The sequence below is a fragment of the Sparus aurata genome, chromosome 13 (assembly GCF_900880675.1).
Source record: "Sparus aurata chromosome 13, fSpaAur1.1, whole genome shotgun sequence".
In the NCBI taxonomy this organism is placed as follows: Eukaryota; Metazoa; Chordata; class Actinopteri; order Spariformes; family Sparidae; genus Sparus; species Sparus aurata.
Genome location: NC_044199.1, coordinates 24,185,746 through 24,203,698, shown reverse-complemented (window position 1 = coordinate 24,203,698; position 17,953 = coordinate 24,185,746). Strand labels below are relative to the sequence as shown.

Here is a 17,953-nt window from a genome sequence, read left to right as displayed (position 1 = left end):
AAAAGTAACAATTCAGAGTAATGTTTCTCTGTTACTGTATTTGTTTATTATTCAAGTTTGTCTTTTGCATCCCTCGGGATCAACTCGTCTCCGTCCTCCTCACCCTCTGCCATCTTTCCATCAAGTAACGTAACTCACTGAAGCTAACCTGTCTGTATTCCCGTGCAGCAGAGACGTTGTATGCAAGGATTAGTCCGTGGTGTCACCGTCATACGGAAGTGCTTCTGTCGGCTCCACATACACGGCCATGTGTGGCGGTGGCATCACCGACTTATCCTTTCATTTCAGACCGCAACAGAAAGCTCCGCTGCGCTGAACTTCAGAGGTGTTTATAAAAATGTAGCTTGTGTGGACGCTACTGTGCTACTTGGTCAATAAAAGAGCTAAGCTACTGAAAAGCTATTTCATTCAGAAAGTAGCGACGCTACCACCACGCTACTGAGAAATGTAGTTAAACTAGTAACGCCGCTACCTGTAGCGACGTTACTGCCCAACACTGCATGAACGCTATGCATGAACGTTTGTTGGTGCTCCAGTATAATCGGTACCCCTGAAACTCATCCAGTGAGAAACGTTCCGCGGTGCAAAAATTAGTGCGATTAAAATGCGTAAATTTTTTTAACGCGTTATTTTTTGTGTAATTAATTAATCGTAATTAACGTGTTAAAGTCCCGGCCCTAATTAATATATTTATAGTGATTGAATGACGGTCCCTAGATCGGTTTCCAGGGATTCAGCGTGAGGCTCTGGGAAGTGAGCTGACCGTCCTCCTGCTGCTAACACTGGGCAAACCTCAGTAAGGCCGGCTGGACCCGAATGAATAACCGCCGAATATCCAAACTGAAACTTACTTCACTTCGGCTCGATGAGTCGCCTGTTGCAGCCTTTTAATGGGATGACGGGTGGGGTGCCGACATCGCTGCATTTTTACGTGACGCGACGGGGTTGGGGCGCACTGATGACAGTTCGCCCCAGTCGACAGTCGCGCCAGGGGCGAGGGGGCCCCGTAACCTCCCCCGTGAGGAAGAGAGAGGGCGCAGCGAGCGCTAGTCCATGGCCCGGGAAGCGGCGACGTCCGGGCGGGGGGGTCGCTGTCACTCAACTTAAAGGGATATTCCGGTGTAAGTTTAATCCATGGTCTAAATCACCGTGAAACTGTGTTTTACTCCCTGCAGTAAATGGATCCAAATATAAACCGCCACCAAAAAGCCACAAATAGTGCTCAGAACAGCACCAAACTTCAGCAACAGTACAAATAGGGTCTCAGCACATAGTCCGGGGCATCTAACCTCCACTAGCTTAGCTAGGGAAGCTATTGGGAAGCTAAAAACAGACTTCAACTCTCCTCCATCAGCTTCCGGGTCCGGGAACTCCCGACGCGACGATTACCGAGTGCGATTAGAAATGCTCAATTCCGTTCTTGTCCCTGTCCGCTCTCGATAATAACTGTTATAAACTGGCAGGTAAGACACATATGAACTTTGATTGATTTTCCATGGAGTCATAATCATACATTTTCAACCATGAGCCGCGGAACTCTACTGCACTCGGTAATCGAGTCGTCGGGACTTCCCGTCAACAGGAAGCTGCTGCAGAAGAGTGGTAAATTTGGTCAGCTTTTCAGTAGAAATCCAGCTAAGCTAGCGGAGGTTAGATGCCCCAGACTATGTGCTGAGACCCTATTTGTACTGTCTACTGAAGTTTGGTGCTGTTCTGAGCATTATTTGTGGCTTTTTGGTGGCGGTTTATATTTGGACCCATTTAATGCAATGTATTGTTGTCGTTCGGTCGTTTCTGAGGTTGATAAAACTCCGTAAATTAGCGGTCTGCTAACTTGATCTCTCGAGAGGGAGTCTAACACAGTTTCACGGTGTGTTAGACCATGGATTAAATTTACACCGGAATATCCCTTTAAACAGTGACTTGTAGAAATTATACAAATAGCAGTAATGACAATAATAATCGGTTTTAAAATAAATTAGGGTGTAGTGCTTTCACTATGTGCAACTTAAATTTCGCCATTGCCCCCCGTGATATTAAATGGACAAAAATCATGTCTTTTTTTTTTTCGCGGAGGTGCTGGCGCTCGTTGGGCCTCAGGTGCACGTGGGCCCCTGGGCCTGTGCCCATAAAGCCCAATGGGTAATCCGGCCTTGCTGCCACCGATGTATGAATGTGTGTGAATGGGTAGATGCTGACTTTGGTTGTTCTGCTGTTGTAATGTCTGTACATTTTTGTCTGTAAGATCTTCCAATGCTTTGTTGGTACACAAACTTTTTGACACAAATGCTATGCGCAGTTTCATAAATGAGGCCCAAGGGCTACAGTCATATATTTTAACTAAGCTAAACCTGTAGTGTAACATTTTTTTTTCTACAGGTAGTAAATAAGTAATGCAGTTCTTTTTCATAATTTTTCGTAATGTGTAACAGATTTTTTGCGTACCGACCCCAACACTGTCCATAACTGATATCTTTCTTGCCATTCAATGCATAGCCTTACAAACTCCGCATCCCTCTGCATTGATGAATGATACTTGATACTTTTTACGATATTCACTGGAAAAGGGTGGAAAAAATATGTCAGGATATTTGTATTTGTGTTTCTATCCAATTATCCATCTGCAGTGAAGCCATCAAAGCCACGGTGCTGGATGGAGGGCAAGCTTTTGGAGGGCAGTGATGTTAAGATGAGCTGCAAGTCTGCTGATGGCTCTGATCCCATCTACTACAAGTGGGAGAGGGTAACAGACAAGGGCAAGTATGTTGGCAAGCTGCCTGCACTTGCTCTGATAGGTAAGTCATTTCACATACCGGGAAATATGTGTCTGCCTGTCAGTTATACCGAGTTTAACTCTGATCCATGTATGTTTAAAATGTAAAACTGCAATACCAACAAAATGCTACAGCGGACAAAAAATATACTGACAATGATAATAATAAGCAATGTGTTACCACACAACACAGACTTGTTGTAACCCTAACCATCAGCTCAATCTTTCTCTTTATCAGCTCTCTCAGCACAATACTAAGGCTTGTCATGCAACCTAGGTTGTTAGGGATTCAGTTCCACAAATGTTGGACTGTGTGGTGATTTCAGCTCTATGAGTTTACTGCTTGTTGTTCCGACAGTCTGCTGTCTCAAGCTGGACAGAATCCCTGTCTATTCCAATTCAAAAGTTCAAAAATATAAATATATATATATATATTTATATATACAGATGTTTAAGTGTATGGAGGTAAGTATGTACTTATAAGTAAAAAAAAGTAGTCAGACAAAGCAGAATTAGTAGACGAATTGGAATAGACAGGGATTCTGTCCAGCTTGAGACAGCAGACTGTCGGAACAACAAGCAGTAAACTCATAGCGCTGAAATCACCACACAGTCCAACATTTGTGGAACTGAATCCCTAACAACCTAGGTTGATGCAAAAACATCACCCTTCATGAGCTCCAGCCCAGGATTTCCAATTCCCCCACCTCAGCAGGAGCCCCTGCTTTTCAACCATGGTCCACTTAATCACATCCGCAAAGCAGCTGATTGTGTCTCATCTACTTTGAAGCACTGTGTGGATCAGCGGTCTCCGGTGTTACAAGCAGGGCTCAGGGGAAACCCTGGTGCAACATGAAAATGAGACTCCCCTCTTCCCATTCCCCAAGAACCAGAAGTGGCATTTTTAAAAGTTTTATTTAAAAACACATCTAGAACACAAACAGATATACTGGCAGTCTGGCTGAGAGAGGACAGCCCACAGGAACTGGGAAGAGTCACCCTTTAAACTTCTGGCTTCGATGCTGGAACCAATTGGTTCCCTGGACAACCTACAATCAAACACACTTGAACCGATTACACACACACTCAGGCAACAGAGGGATACTTAAGCAGAGGCAATTAAAGTACATATAACAGAAATGTTTAAACAACCTCTGGGGTCCTAACACCTGCACCCTTGAACACTTCTCTCCTAAAGTTCAATTTCAGAGATGCAATGGGGTGCTTAATCTATCACAATTCCCCCCGTCATGCTGAACCACATAGTCTACATAAAAGTAACCCTCTTCTGCACAGGCGAAAATCAGTCCCACTAACAAAATAGCTATCACCATGAGGAGAAAACACAAAACCAAATACAGAATTACTGTGTTAACACACACACTACAAAACAGCAACAGAGTGCAACAGCCACAAAACGAAAGGGCTACAACAAGTAGTTAGGCTACAACATTACTGTCATCCATTAAAAGTAGCACACAGACCCAACACAACAAGTAAACTGCCAGAAAATTGACACCTTGTGGTCTCCAACCACACATATTACTGTAATTGAGATAGTAACCCAGGAATAAAATCAGTGGATAAACTGGGAAGCCACAACCACCACTCAAGATGCACTGATCTGTGGAGTGACACCATCCTAAACAACACTAACTGTAATTAAATACAGTAAAGCAGTAATGCCTATGTGACCACACCAAAAGTGGACTGCAACGAACACCACTCAAAAAGGCGTCACTCTTTAGTCACCACTACACACAAATGTTGGCAGCCAACACCTAGTGCAACCATAAGTGACCCAACAAAATTGGAGTACAGTTTCAACAATCAAAAGGTCACAACTACAAATTACTGCACACAAAAGTATTAATTACAACAACACATCACAATGTTACTTAACTGACCAAAACAAAAGTAGCCATCTTACACAAAACCCGATTTATGTGCAAAGGGAATCAAACTGCAGAGACACTAAAACTTTACCTGCCTTCAAAAATGGCTAACTCACCTAGCTAGTCCTCAGTAGCTTGCCGAGCTCGAGGTGTCTTTAAACGCTGACCTCAGTGAATCACTGACGACCTGAAATGAAGTCAACTGCAATACACTGAAGGATGCCCCCACTCAAAATCACCACCAAAAGAAAGAAAGGCAAAATAATAAAGTGGCAGATTCTTGAACTTGCCCAGCAGCTATCTATTCAGTGTGCTCAGTCACAAACACAACTTAACATGCAGCAACAACAACAAATTATTTAACAAATGATTTGACCACTACGTTTACCTTAAGGCCACTAATACAGACACAAAAACTGAACCACATCTACCTCACCTCATGGACATTCAGATACCGGATGAGCCCCTAATTGTTATGAGCAGGGCCTAGGGGAAACCATTATCACCATCCCCCAAAAGCCAAGGACCACAGGACTTTATTGACTACAGGCCCGTCGCCCTGGTCTCTGTGCTTATGAAGCCCTTTGAGCGCCTTGTTCTTTCCCACCTCAAATCCATTACAAATACTGGACCCCCTGCAGTTCGCCTACAGAGCCAACAGGTCTTGTAGGTGATGCTGTGAATATAGCCCTTCACTACATCCTCCAGCATCTGGAATCCCCAGGAATGTATGCCGAGATGCTGTTTGTGGACTTCAGTTCTGCTTTCAACAACATCCTGGCTCTGCTACAGAGCAAGCTCTCCCATCTGAGCGTGCCCAACTCACAGACTTCCTGTCTGAGAGAAGGCAGTCTGTGAGGCTGGGAAAACTTTTCTCTGAGTCATGGACCACCATCATCGTGTCCATCCCCACTTCCTCTATCCCCATCTGGTTTGATGCTGACACTGCCAGGGACAAGGGCAGACTGCCAAGCCTGCACACCTCAACGACCCTGAGACCCTTATGTCTTTTATTTACTTTTAATGTTGTTTGTTGTTTTGTACAGACCCAAGAACAATTTCTTCTACATGTAACTTACTATCAATAAAAGCAATTCTGGACTCTAATTAGGATTCTTATAAACTGTACTCTCTTGGCTTCCTTCCTCCTTAGTTTCTGAGTTATTTCTGCTCTTCTTCTGTGCAGTGGTTCTGAGAACACACTTGTCAGATCTTGGCTACCCTCTTTCTCTCCATCACTTACTGTCTTCAAATGCATGTTGAATTACTTTATCTCATTCCTCAGACTCTGGATCTCCTTCTCTCTTCTGTTTGACTTTTTCTAGATGCTTTCTCTTCTTATGTACACACACACACATATATATATATATATATCCTTAAAATAATAGATAGTTTTAAAGGATAGTCTTTTTCAACTGTTGCGTAATTTCTCTTAAATCAAAAGTACAAAAATGTATTTCATTACAGTCTATTTTAAACTACAATACAAGACAAGAATACACTAAATTCCTTTTTTCTCTTTGTTGGTTCTATCAGATTTGAAAAACCCAGAGATTGTGACTTTGAAGAACTTGACCAAGGACAGCACTGGGGTCTACAAATGTACAGCCAGCAATGATGTGGGCGAGGAGAGCTGCACAGTGGAGGTCAAGATGCATTGTGAGTGGAAAACATTATTTATGTACTGTAACACCAGATTCTATGAGTAAAGGCACGGGATTCCAGGCTACTGCTAGTGGTGTTGTCCCTCTTGCACATGTCCAGCACTTGGAGAACATAATCCACCCCTTCCTGGGTCCAACATTCAGTCTCATTTTGTGTTTAATGGTGTTAAAACTAAATGATCAGCTCCAGAAAAACAGCGTTTTCTTCACCTATTCAACCAGTAAACCAGTAGGGATCAGAACTTAGAGGGCTGCCCATTTGCTCATAGAATCTGGAGATACTATACAAACTTTTTTTGAAAAAGAAACCCCAGAGCTGCCACAATGACACAGCATCAAATGAATATCTAATATTCTTAATGACGGGGTGAGGGGGTTGAGGGGTGGGAACAAATAATGCCTACTGATGTGTGAATGCAGAAACAAAGGATACTAGAGATGCACCGTGATCGGCAACCGATCGCAATCAGCCGATAATGCCCCTATCGGTTTTGACCGGAGTTCTCAAAATAGATCAAATCAGGCCGATCAGATGATGTTTCAATAAAGAGACAATGCACTGACTGCATGCAGGGTGGGAATTTCACGGTGGCCATGGCCGCTGTTGCCCCGCACTTTGGCCTTGATGCATCGTGAAAAAAAAAACTCATCGTACAGCCACAGTGGCCTCTGTGCCCCTGGCCCGGTCAGCGTAGCGGGCTTGCCTTTAATTACAGCCACCCGAGTGCACAGTAGTCACTCACAGTAACTTCAGTGAGTCCGCGGTTCGCGCAGGTGGAGTCTCATCATCACGATGATCTCATGTGAAAGCCTCTCACACAGCAGCAGCGTCTCAAAACAGAAGTACGAAACTTACAGCACACGCAGTGGTGTAGTCTACGTGATACGCAGGTATACGCCGTATACCCACTAAGAAAACTCCAGGATTTCTGTATACCCACTTAAAAATGTGCAATGATCCGTAATAATATAGTTTTGTGGCAGAACGTGAACTTCAGTGATTTTGTTTCGCAAATACCGGGTAAATAACTGCAATACAATACATTTTGCAGGGGAATGCGTCTCCTCTTTTCCCCTCCATTCATATGCGCTCCGCTGGTCACAGTCTACAGATGACCTCCGCTCTCCTCGCACAGTTACAACACACAGGCTTGTGGCATTTTAAGTGTCCGACGTTTGGTTCCGTTTGCAGCTCTTTCGGACCGGCACTGCCTCCGTGTCCGTGTCTGCTGCTGCCAAGGCTGCTTTAATGCACGGGCTTACCTGGGCTGAAGCCCAGGGGCCTCACAAGTTCAGGGGCCTCCCAAGTTCAGGTTCACGATGAGCTGAAAAGATCATATTGTTTTGTAACTTGTCAGGTTTTCTGTCAATCACTCTAATCGCACGTTACGTGGCTGCTGATTGATCCAAATTAGGAGTGACCCACGTGGCCCCATAGCCTATGGCCCGTTGGCTGACCTATCAGAATGTCTATAGTTAGTTTTGGGGTGTGTCCCTATGGAAAATGTCGGGGAGGACGTTTGAGAGTTGTGCCCAGAAAAGAAAAAAACGTATTATAAAGAGTTGCGCGAAAAATAATTACTGAAGAGGATCCCAAAGTTTTTTTAAACCAGCTGCTGCTGAAGATGGAGCCAGCACCAGGGGAAGCTCGCTATCTCACACACCGGAGGGAGCGGAGGAGCCGCAGGCCGCGTAGGTGGATGTAGCTGGAGAGGAGCAGGGGACCGCCCGCAGCAGTGGAGGGGAGGAGGAGGGGGGAGCACTCGGGCCCCAGAGAGAGGACCAGGCTGCAAAGCAGTCAGGGGGAGACTAGTCAAATGACCCATGTAACAGTGACCCTGGCCGCTGGGGAAACAATATTGACGCAAAAGTGCACGCTTATTGGGCGAAAATGGGACCGGAGTCCTGTCAAAGTAAAGATGCTATCATGTCGGCAAGACCAGATGATTCACTTCTAAAAAGGTAAGAAAGTGCTGTATTGAAAATGCACATTTGCTTAGATGTTTGTCTAGATCAGGGGCAACTGGCGGCCCGCAGGCCTCACTCAATGCCAGTCAATTTCCAAATCTCTCTATAAAAGCAGGGAATCTCTGTCTGTCTGTCTGTCTGTGTGTGTGTGTGTGTGTTAGTCAAATATCTCTGCGGATCAGGATCAGCACAATGGTGTGTGATTTCACATTTGTTTGGACTGCAATGATACTGTTAATAAATTATTTCATAAATGCTTTACAAATTCGCGAGCATTGTCCACCGGAGCCACCACAGTCACGTGCGCACCAGAGCCAATCACTGCAGAGCTTGGCCACATGCGCACCAGAGCCAATCACTGCAGAGCTCAAGCCCACGACATACCTGAAGAAACAAGGGGATTTATACCTGCAGCGGCGTGAGCTGGACCGGGATTTTGCCGGCGGTTCGGTCTCGTTCTGTTCTGTTCTGTGCATCTAAACTGACTGCTGTGGATTAATGAGACTAAAAGAGTCCAGCACTCTGAGGAGATCCGGAGACGCGCGGACAACAAAGTGGAATCGGAATCTGTGGATGTTCGTGTGTAGCTAGCCGCTAGCTAGCAGCTAGCTGCTTTCCGCATCTACCCGGCATCTCCCGAGGCGACGGACCGGACGCATCGGCACATCCAAAACCGGACCTAGGGTAAATAATGTCCGCCACGCTTTTTCGCGAACATTGCTGTCAGGTTTGCTTTGTGTCTGGTGCAGGAAGAAACGGTAAAACGGGCTTTTGTCACGAATGTGTCCAAGCAGCAAGTTTGGTTGTTGAGGAACAGGAAGTTGTGGGAGGGACGTAGGCGGATGATTGACATGCAACGACGGTCGGACAGCGATACTGAGAGTTGAGAGATTTGTGACGTTTAGCGTGTTTGGAGTGTGTAGTTAGTGTGTTATGTAGTGTTTGGTGTAGTGTGTTTAGTGTGTAGTGGAGTCGGTTTTTTGTTTAATGAGTCAGAACAACGAGGAGAAGCTGAATGTGGAGCAGGCAGTCCAGCTCTGAAGGAGCTCAGGCAGACCTGAGCATTGCCTGCATTTAAATGTAAATAGTTACATATAACTTCGTAAATGTTTAAAATGTATGCACAAATTTAGCAAACAACAATTTATATTTGTATTATAAGTAAAAAAAAAAAAAAAAAAAAGTTTGTTAAACATATTTGTGGTTTTCACAGTAAAAAAAATCTAACTTTTTCTACTCGGATTTTATTTGGGTTTTTTTTTTTATTTTAGGTCCATTGTGTTAATACAGTATGTCAAAATAAAAAAAATAACTGTACAGTCACACATGTGAGGTTGTGCTGAAAATAATGACACCAAGTAAATAGTTTTTAAGGTGAAATATAATGGCAAAATCAAAAATAGTCCAAACCGGCCAATTATACCCTGGAATATCGGATTTCACAACAAACCTAAATATCCCTGACGCCCCACCTTCAAACACAGCCTCATTTGGCCATCCATGAAAAAGCTCCTTAACCTTCCACTTTTTTTATAGGAATACACTTTTCTTACGGGCACTGCACCAGTATCAATAATTCACAGTGTCGTCGGAACATTATGCAAACAATTTGTATCTTGATGAGAGAGATAGGGCTACTTCTCTGCCCCGGATCACACCCCATGCAAGCATGTTCTATCCTTTTTAATTAATAGAGAGGCGTTAGTGGAGCCTGTTTCATATGTCCACGCTTGCTCTCCATGACTTCTCCACACCGGAGCGCACAACAAGGATGCGCTCCGACTCGGACTGCCCTTTCACCTGGACGCCGCATACCTCGGCCCCGTAATCGGCCAGAGTTTACCTCACACACGGTTATCGTATTTCTCCTTTCACGGACTCCTCGGCGTGTGTGATTACTCCTTCGAGCCTGCGTTCATCCGCAAAAGGAGCGGCTCGAGTGCGCTGCATAAATGAAGGCCACGCGCGGCTCAGAAAGCATCTGCCGCAGGAGCTGAAAGACAAACGACTCAGCAAGGTGGAGCCACTGCGGGTAGCTATTTACTATATCAATGTGGAGCCTGCTGGACTTGTATCGTGATGGAGGTGTCACTCGGAGACTCGCGTAACAGCGCCGCTGCAGAGGACAGAGTGCAGCAATGATGGCGAATACTCGCTCAAGTTGGCACAGTCATATAAATGTGCCACAAAGTCAACCCAGTGGGAGACTTAGAGATCAGAGCCTAAATTCAGATTAGCTGTTGTTAACGCAGTGCTAGCTTGAGCCAGTGTGCAGGCGAAGAGCAAGAGTGAGTGATCTGCAGCGCAGCCAGCAAGAGTCTGTGAGAGCGCAAAGGTTATTATTGCACCTTAAAATGCATACAAGCAAACATGCAAATATATTTATTGAACACAGAATATATTTTTGTTTCCGCAAATTAAATTGTGTTTTAAGATTATACTGCAAACCTTTTATAAATGTTGCTCAGTTTCATCTTTTTGGCACCTGGCATTTGGCCATGTTGCTATCCATGGGCTGAATGGAGTGTGTCTGTGCAGGCGCATGTCATTGGTTGACAGGGCCCCTGAGGCCAGAGAGAGGCTTCTACTTTGATCTGTTGCTGTTCTTCGCTTATGCTGTTATTAGTTATTATCAATGTTTGTGCAGACAGATGATGGTTGGTGATGTTTTTCATAATATCGTTTGAAATCATATTTGCACACATTTTGGTTTTATTATCACCATAAGTTGCTGTGTGTGGTTGTTAAAAAAAGCGTGTTGTGTTTATGCTCAAGTGGGCTCAGTGATATGTTAATAACAATATTTTGGTGTTTTCTGGCTCAAAGAGGGAAAATTCACTGTTGTATGTCTCGAAAGAAACTACTGCATTTTGTGATGTAGATTACCTAGATGTTACGCTTTTTTAAAATGAGACTCTATAAATCGAGGGGATGGAGGGCCTACAAAACCTCTCAGCCCCGGGGCCTAACATTAGGTTAAGGCAGCCCTGGCTGCTGCTGTGATTGCTTCCGCTGCTGCCCACCTTGTGCCGACTGCCGCGGCCGCTTTCCCCTCCATGTATTCTGTCCTCAGCTCCTCTGCCAGCTGCTGCAGGACTTTGCTCCGGGCTCTCCTGCTGCTGGTGCTACTTGAATGAGATGCGGGCATTTATCCCAGCGAGGTCGAGGATGTTATAGAAGACCGCCACTGGCCATCTTCCGTACCGCCTTTGACAATTATACAAAAACTATTCTAAATTAAAATATTGCACATATTTGAAATCGGCCAAAAGACCATCTTGGCCGTTCTACTCATAGCAAGCCCTCACTTGAACTCTTCACTGCCACGAATTATTACTCCACGCTCCGGTCAGCTGAGCTGGCTACTCTTTTGTCGGAGTTTACAAGAACGGAAGTAAATTAAAATGTGGCGTTACATCGTAACGGTTGAACATAGGGAATAATTAAGTACAGTAAATTCTATGGTTGCAAGTAGATATTGTTATATGTTACTAACCTCCTAATCACCTAATGATGCAACTTCCACTTCCTTTGTGTGGGTCCAGCACAGTTGAACATATGAAATAATTAGAAATTTGGACATTCCTGTAAGTTGCAGGGAAATATTGATATCGATTTCTAACCATCTAACCTTCATTTTGAACCACTTTGTCTATTCAGACTTCATTTCATGTTATTTCACGGCTTAGTAGATGACCCTTGAACAGTTTCAACCAGTAATCTTTCATTGGTATCACATAATTACTGAATAATCAACTCTAACAAGTAGGCTACTGATTGGGAAGTACTATGTGCATGCCATGTACAAGAAAAATATATTTCTAGGCATTGTACTGTACACATCAATGCTTAAATATAAAAGTGGCTGGTAAAAATGTTGAGTGGCTGGTAGATTTTAGAATTTACCAGCCACAGTGGCAGGTGGACAAAAAAGTGAATTTCCATCCCTGGTGTGTGTGTATGTGTGTGTCCGCTAACGTTAGTCAACAGAATACAATGCTCTCATCCCACTGTATATCTCCTTGTTTCTTTTACGTGAGAACTGGCCAGCCTTGTGGACTGAGAGTCAAGCTAGGGAATTTAAAAACAGGCATCCTTGGTTAGACTGGAGGGACAGAAAGTTAGGTAAATATCAGCCAACATGCAAAGCCCTGATATAAACAATTGAAATTCATAAAGTCAATTGCTATATGCAAATGACAGTATAGTTAATTCATGGTCATCTTAAAGAGTACCCGATATGGGTTTTTCAATGGCCGATGCCTATATCATGTTGTCGTTTTTTTGTGTTTGTTAACATACAACAAGACACAAAATTGCAAAACTTAAAGGGATTTTCCGGTGTAAGTTTAATTCATGGTCTAACACACGTGACACCGAGTGGGATCAAGGTAGCAGACGCCTAGCTCGTAGTTTTAGCAACCTCAGAAAACTGACTGTGCTGAGACCCTATTTGTACTGTTGCTGATGTTTGGTGCTGTTCTGAGCATTATTTGTGGCTTTTTGATGGCAGTCTCTTGTTGGAGGTGTATACTGCAGTATAGAATTGTGCGTTATTTCTAGGGATGCTGATACTGATGATTGAATGTTGCTTATAATATATTGTTACTTATAATAAATTGTGTTGCTTATAATATATTGTTAATTTGATAAATTGTGTTGCTTATAATATATTGTTAATTTGATAAATTGTGTTGCTTATAGTAAATTGTTGATAATACATACCCAGTCTTTCAGAATGAATTCAATTATGTGTGGATGCATGTAGCCTACTGTATGCGTTAGTGAGTGTGGTGGTGCATATGGGGTGTCAGTCTGGGACGTGTGTGTCCGAGGCTGGGAGAGAATCATCAGAGTATACCCACTACAATAAACTAGACTACACCACTGCAGCACAGCGAGCGCGCAGCCGGTTTTGACATGATACGTAACTGACTTATGTGGTAGGATTTAGTCCGGTGAAGTTGGAAATATATTCACAGATTCGAACTTCCCGGATCAATAACTCATAAGTGAAACCTTGTTAAAACACAACTGACGACTCTTTCCTACCGTAGTACGGTAGACAACGAGCTACAACCGTATGTTAATCAAAACGAGCGGCTGGATAGTAACTCTGGTCTGTATGATCAGCCGTCTGTGAGACGAGGGCACAGGGACCGTCTACAAAGTGCAACACTGAAAAGAGAAACTACAAAAAATATTCAGTAACTTCACTATTATTCAGAGTGTAGTGTCACCAAAATCATTCCACACATCAGTGGTCTCCTGCTGGTTATTCTACAGATTATTTGTTTGGAAAAAATGTGCTTTGCCCTAATTTTGGGGAATTTCTATTTGGGAGAAATATTCAGTAACACTAATATTCAGTGTAATGTCACAAAACTCACCTCACCCTAACCCTACTTAAAAAAAACTGTTTTGTAATGTAACATTAACTTGATATTGGTATTTAAAAATTTTTTTAATACATAATCCATGTCTAATTATAAATTAGGATGTTATGGTATCAGTCTGAAAGGTAAATCAACACATTTTCTCAGTGGCCTTTGTGCCCTGTCATGTGGCCTTGGTGCCCCTAAAAAAAAAATTGCAGGCCGAATGGATTTGCCCCTAAAATGACAAAATTCCCTCCCTGACTGCATGCATTCCCACTAGTAAGCTACAGTTACTCTATGTAAGCTGAGTCCAAGTTGTCTCTAAGAGAGTCTCTAGAGTGTGAAATATTGCACATTGCCTCAGCCTGCAATAAAACGGTGGTCAATTCATGATACTTTCTCATCTCCTAATTTTTATACTTAATACAATGTCAATGTTGTGTAAGAAAAATCATTAATTAAATATATGAAAGTTACACAAGACAACAATATAGAAGAATTTATGGATTTGACACTGTGATCGGTGATCGGCAATATCGGGATTGGCAGATACTGCTTTCGGTGATCGGCCCCAAAAATCCTGATCGGTGCATCTCTAAAGGATACACACTGTAAAAGTCCAGCAAAGAGCAGAGTAGGGAAATAGACAGGGACCGCTCACAGCCAAATTCCATGATGACAATCACTGTGACAAAAGGTACAGAGTCAGTCAAAGAGAAATGGGAAACATCTTGCAGATACAAACAAATAAAAAAAATAGGGGGGAGACTAAGAGGCGTTGCAAATCTTTGACTGAAATTTCTCAATTGTGGAGGATAAAATCCCTATGGTTGAGTGCAGCCAGCCTCATACAGCTAGTGTGACAGGTGCTATGCAGACAGAGGAATCTCCAGAGATTGCTCTCTGAAAAACATTGACAGATACTGAGAACTGTGCAGCCATGTGCACACGGAGTAGATCACCACATGTACCAGGCAGAGGAGGTGAGACATGGCTACTTTCTTATGGTGCATTGCTCTCTCAAGTTCCAGCAGTATACCGGTTAACGCTATCGGGGTCATGTGTGTCCTTATCTGGGACATGCAGTCTGTAAGTTCAACTTACCATAAGCAAGCCATATTATTTGTCTGATATTTGCATGCAAAATTTTTAACACCACAAACACTGCCAAGAGGTCAATTTCAGTGACTCAAACTGGCTGATGTGAAGCCAAGCAGACAGCTCGAGAAGAGGGGAATTTGTGACAGAAACCAAAACTGTTTTGGGTTTATAACCTCCCCCAAGCAGCCTATGTTTTCACCCCTGTCTGTTTGTTGGTTGCTTTGTCTGCAGGAATACATAAAAACTACTGAATATTTTCACCAACTTGGATGGAGGATGAGTCTCAGCCCTGAATCAACCCTGTTAACTTTGGCGTAAATCCAGATAAAGGGACAGATCCAGAATAGTTTTCTTACTCTTTTAACATTGTGTTAATTTGTCAGACAGTAATGCTATGATCCTGATAAAATAAATCTGGTATATGTAGGTGTCAGGTATCTAGGAGAAAGTACAATTGGATGCAGGTCCTGGTGAAAATCCAGATCCAGTAAATGTAAGTCTGTTTTCACAGTCGGTACTCTTTTCAGCGGTTCTATGGTGTTACAGTGGGGTTTTTCTCTTGACCCAAATGCGGAGATCGGAGGCAGGAAGTCAGGGTGTAAAGACATTTGCTTGTGCAACAGGATTCTCTTAGGGAATTGCGGATAAGAAGGCCAGGCTGGCAGGCAGGCAGGCAGGCAGTTATACATGCAGGCAGGCTGGCAGGCAGGGTTGGATGGAGTAAGACGGCCTGGAAGAAACAGGCTTAAGCATGAGGGGTGCACCTTGAGTGCTGGAGTGATTTTGAGTAGGGCCACAGCATGGTTAATCATTTTGACTATCTCAAAAGGTCTAATATACCTGGGTGCCCACTTACGGGAGTCCTTTTATAGGCTAAGATCCTTAGAAGAAAGCTACACTTGGGCTGGTGTGCTGTGTCTGTCAGCCAGGTGTTGGTTCCGCACAGCTGAACTGAGGAGGGCAGAACAATTAGTCTGCCAAACCTGGCGACACCTCCACAGGTGGTCCTGGACTGACGGAACCGCCACATCACCTTCCTGCTCGGGAAACAATGGAGGCAGGAAGCCATAAGCTGCTATGAATGGTGACATACCTGTGGCGGAACTGACCAGGGAGGTGTGTGTGATTCAACCCATGGTAGATGAGTGGACCAGGAGACGGGAGTGCAGACTCCAATTCCCTGTTCACCCGCTCCATCTGCCCCTTGGACTGCGGGTGATAGCCTGGGGAGAGACTGACCAACTCACCTATTGCCTGGCGAAAAAAACCTCCAGACCTGGGAAATAAACTGTGGTCCCCCCTGTCAGACACAATGTCCATAGGGATACCATGGAGCTTGAAGACATGGAGGACTAGCAGTTTAGCAGTCTCTAAAGCAGATGGGAGTTTAGGCAGGGGAACAAAATGTATAGTTCTGGAGAATCTGTCCACAATAGCGAGTTTAGTTGTGTTGCCTCTCAAGGACGGCAGACCCGTGACGAAATCCAAGGGAGTGTGGGACCAGGATTGGTGGGGCACCGTCAGTGGTCAAGGCAGGCCTGCAGGGGCACTATGGGATGCTTTGCCGCAGGCACAGATGAAGCAGGCAGAGACAAACTCCTTGGCGTCAACGTATACTGAAGGCCGCCAAAAATGCTAAGGCATCTACCTCAGGAAAGGACCAGAGCTTTGGAAAATAGCTTCTTCAGCCAGGTTATCTCCTCAGCTTCAGGTGTCCAGAGAAATAGGAGCTTGGTGGAGGTGAGCTGGCTGAGAGGTGAAGCTACATGGCTGTTGTCATTTATGAAGCGTTGAAAGAAATTGGCGAATCCTAAAAAGCGCTTTAGTTGTTTACGGCTCTCTGGAGTTGACCAATCGGTCACCCCCTACGCCTCGGAGGGATCTGTCCTCACTTGTCCCCTCGATGACAAATCCCAGGAAAATAGCCAAACCACCACTACAACTACCTACCCCTCTTGTATCCGGTATTGTATACTCTCCCTCCTGCTAGTTGACAGAGGTGCTGATTACAGTTATATTGACTCTTGCCTTGTGGCAGATGAGCACAGAGGGGGATGACATGACAGGTTTTACCACAGTAGAGGCAAAGCCCTCTTTGAACCTGGGCTAGGGTTCAGCTGGGGTGAAGCGCATCTGGCCAAGCGGCATGGGTTGCTAGTGTAGGAGAGGGTGTGGCAGAGTGGGTAAGAGGCACATTTGCTGGATGTCTGGGCTGAGAGATAGCTGGCGTTGCTCTAGTGGCCCTCTTCCTGCGTTGCCCTCAATCTACTGTCTAGTTGTATGGCTAGAAATGAGACACTCATTGCCTTCACATAGCTGCCTCCTCCCCTCCTTCCGTCACGGGTGGCTAACTCATCTTGAATGTTACCCGCATACCCCCCTAGAAATACACCCTGAAAAGCTGCCTCATCCCACCTATTCTCTGCTGATAAGATTCCTAAATCTATTGCAAAGTTGGTTACAGAGTATGTCCCTTGCCTCAGAGAAAGCAGCCATTTAGATACCTCTGTAGATCGAATATTTTTAGCATTTCAGCTGAGAACAGGCAGTTTTAGCTCTGTCAGTGGAGTACGTGCAAGGCTTCTGGTCAAAAACACACACGCACTGGTGTAAAAACTGCTCACAACAAGCTAACTCACTGGAAAACCTAGCTGGAATGGCAATTAATGGCTTACGTGAGAAAGTGGAAATAGCCACATGTGCAGGTGAGGGTGCAGGAGGGGCTTGTGAGTGGTTGGCATCAGCAGTAAGGTAGAACAGTTGTGTGCGTACCTGGTCCATGCAGCGTCCCAGTTGTGTTACGCTGGAGGTTAAAGCCACAAAGTGCATCCATTATTTCCCGGAGGGTCAACTAATGGTGTCCAACAATGACTCCTTGTGTGGGGATGGCATGATGCATGTGGTTGCTCTCTACTGGGTCCATTTGGCCAGATTGTTCTGTTACGGTGGGGTTTTTCTCTAGACCCAAATGCGGAGATCGGAGGCAGGGTGTAAGAGAATTTATTATTGATACATGTTCCTCATAGGGAATTGTGGATGAGAAGGCCAGGCAGGCAGGCTGGCAGGCAGGGTTGGCTCTAGGCAGCATGGAGGAACTCAGGTGAGCAGGTGGAGCAGGAAGCAGAACAGAAAGGCGCTGGAGGTTCTGCACACGAGTCAGACAAAGACACAAGC

The 17,953-nt window shown here is 44.5% G+C and overlaps 1 protein-coding gene across 3 annotated transcripts in view; it reads left to right on the top strand.

Moving 5' to 3' along the window:
- The window catches only part of clmpa (CXADR like membrane protein a), a 190,376-nt gene that overhangs the window by 166,086 nt on the left and 6,337 nt on the right, over positions 1–17,953 (top strand). For all 3 annotated transcript variants that reach the window (XM_030438533.1, XM_030438534.1, XM_030438535.1), the window contains 2 exons: positions 2,628–2,795; positions 6,205–6,327. In XM_030438533.1, the coding sequence (XP_030294393.1) occupies positions 2,628–2,795; positions 6,205–6,327 (291 nt within the window). The remainder of the gene's footprint in view (positions 1–2,627; positions 2,796–6,204; positions 6,328–17,953) is intronic.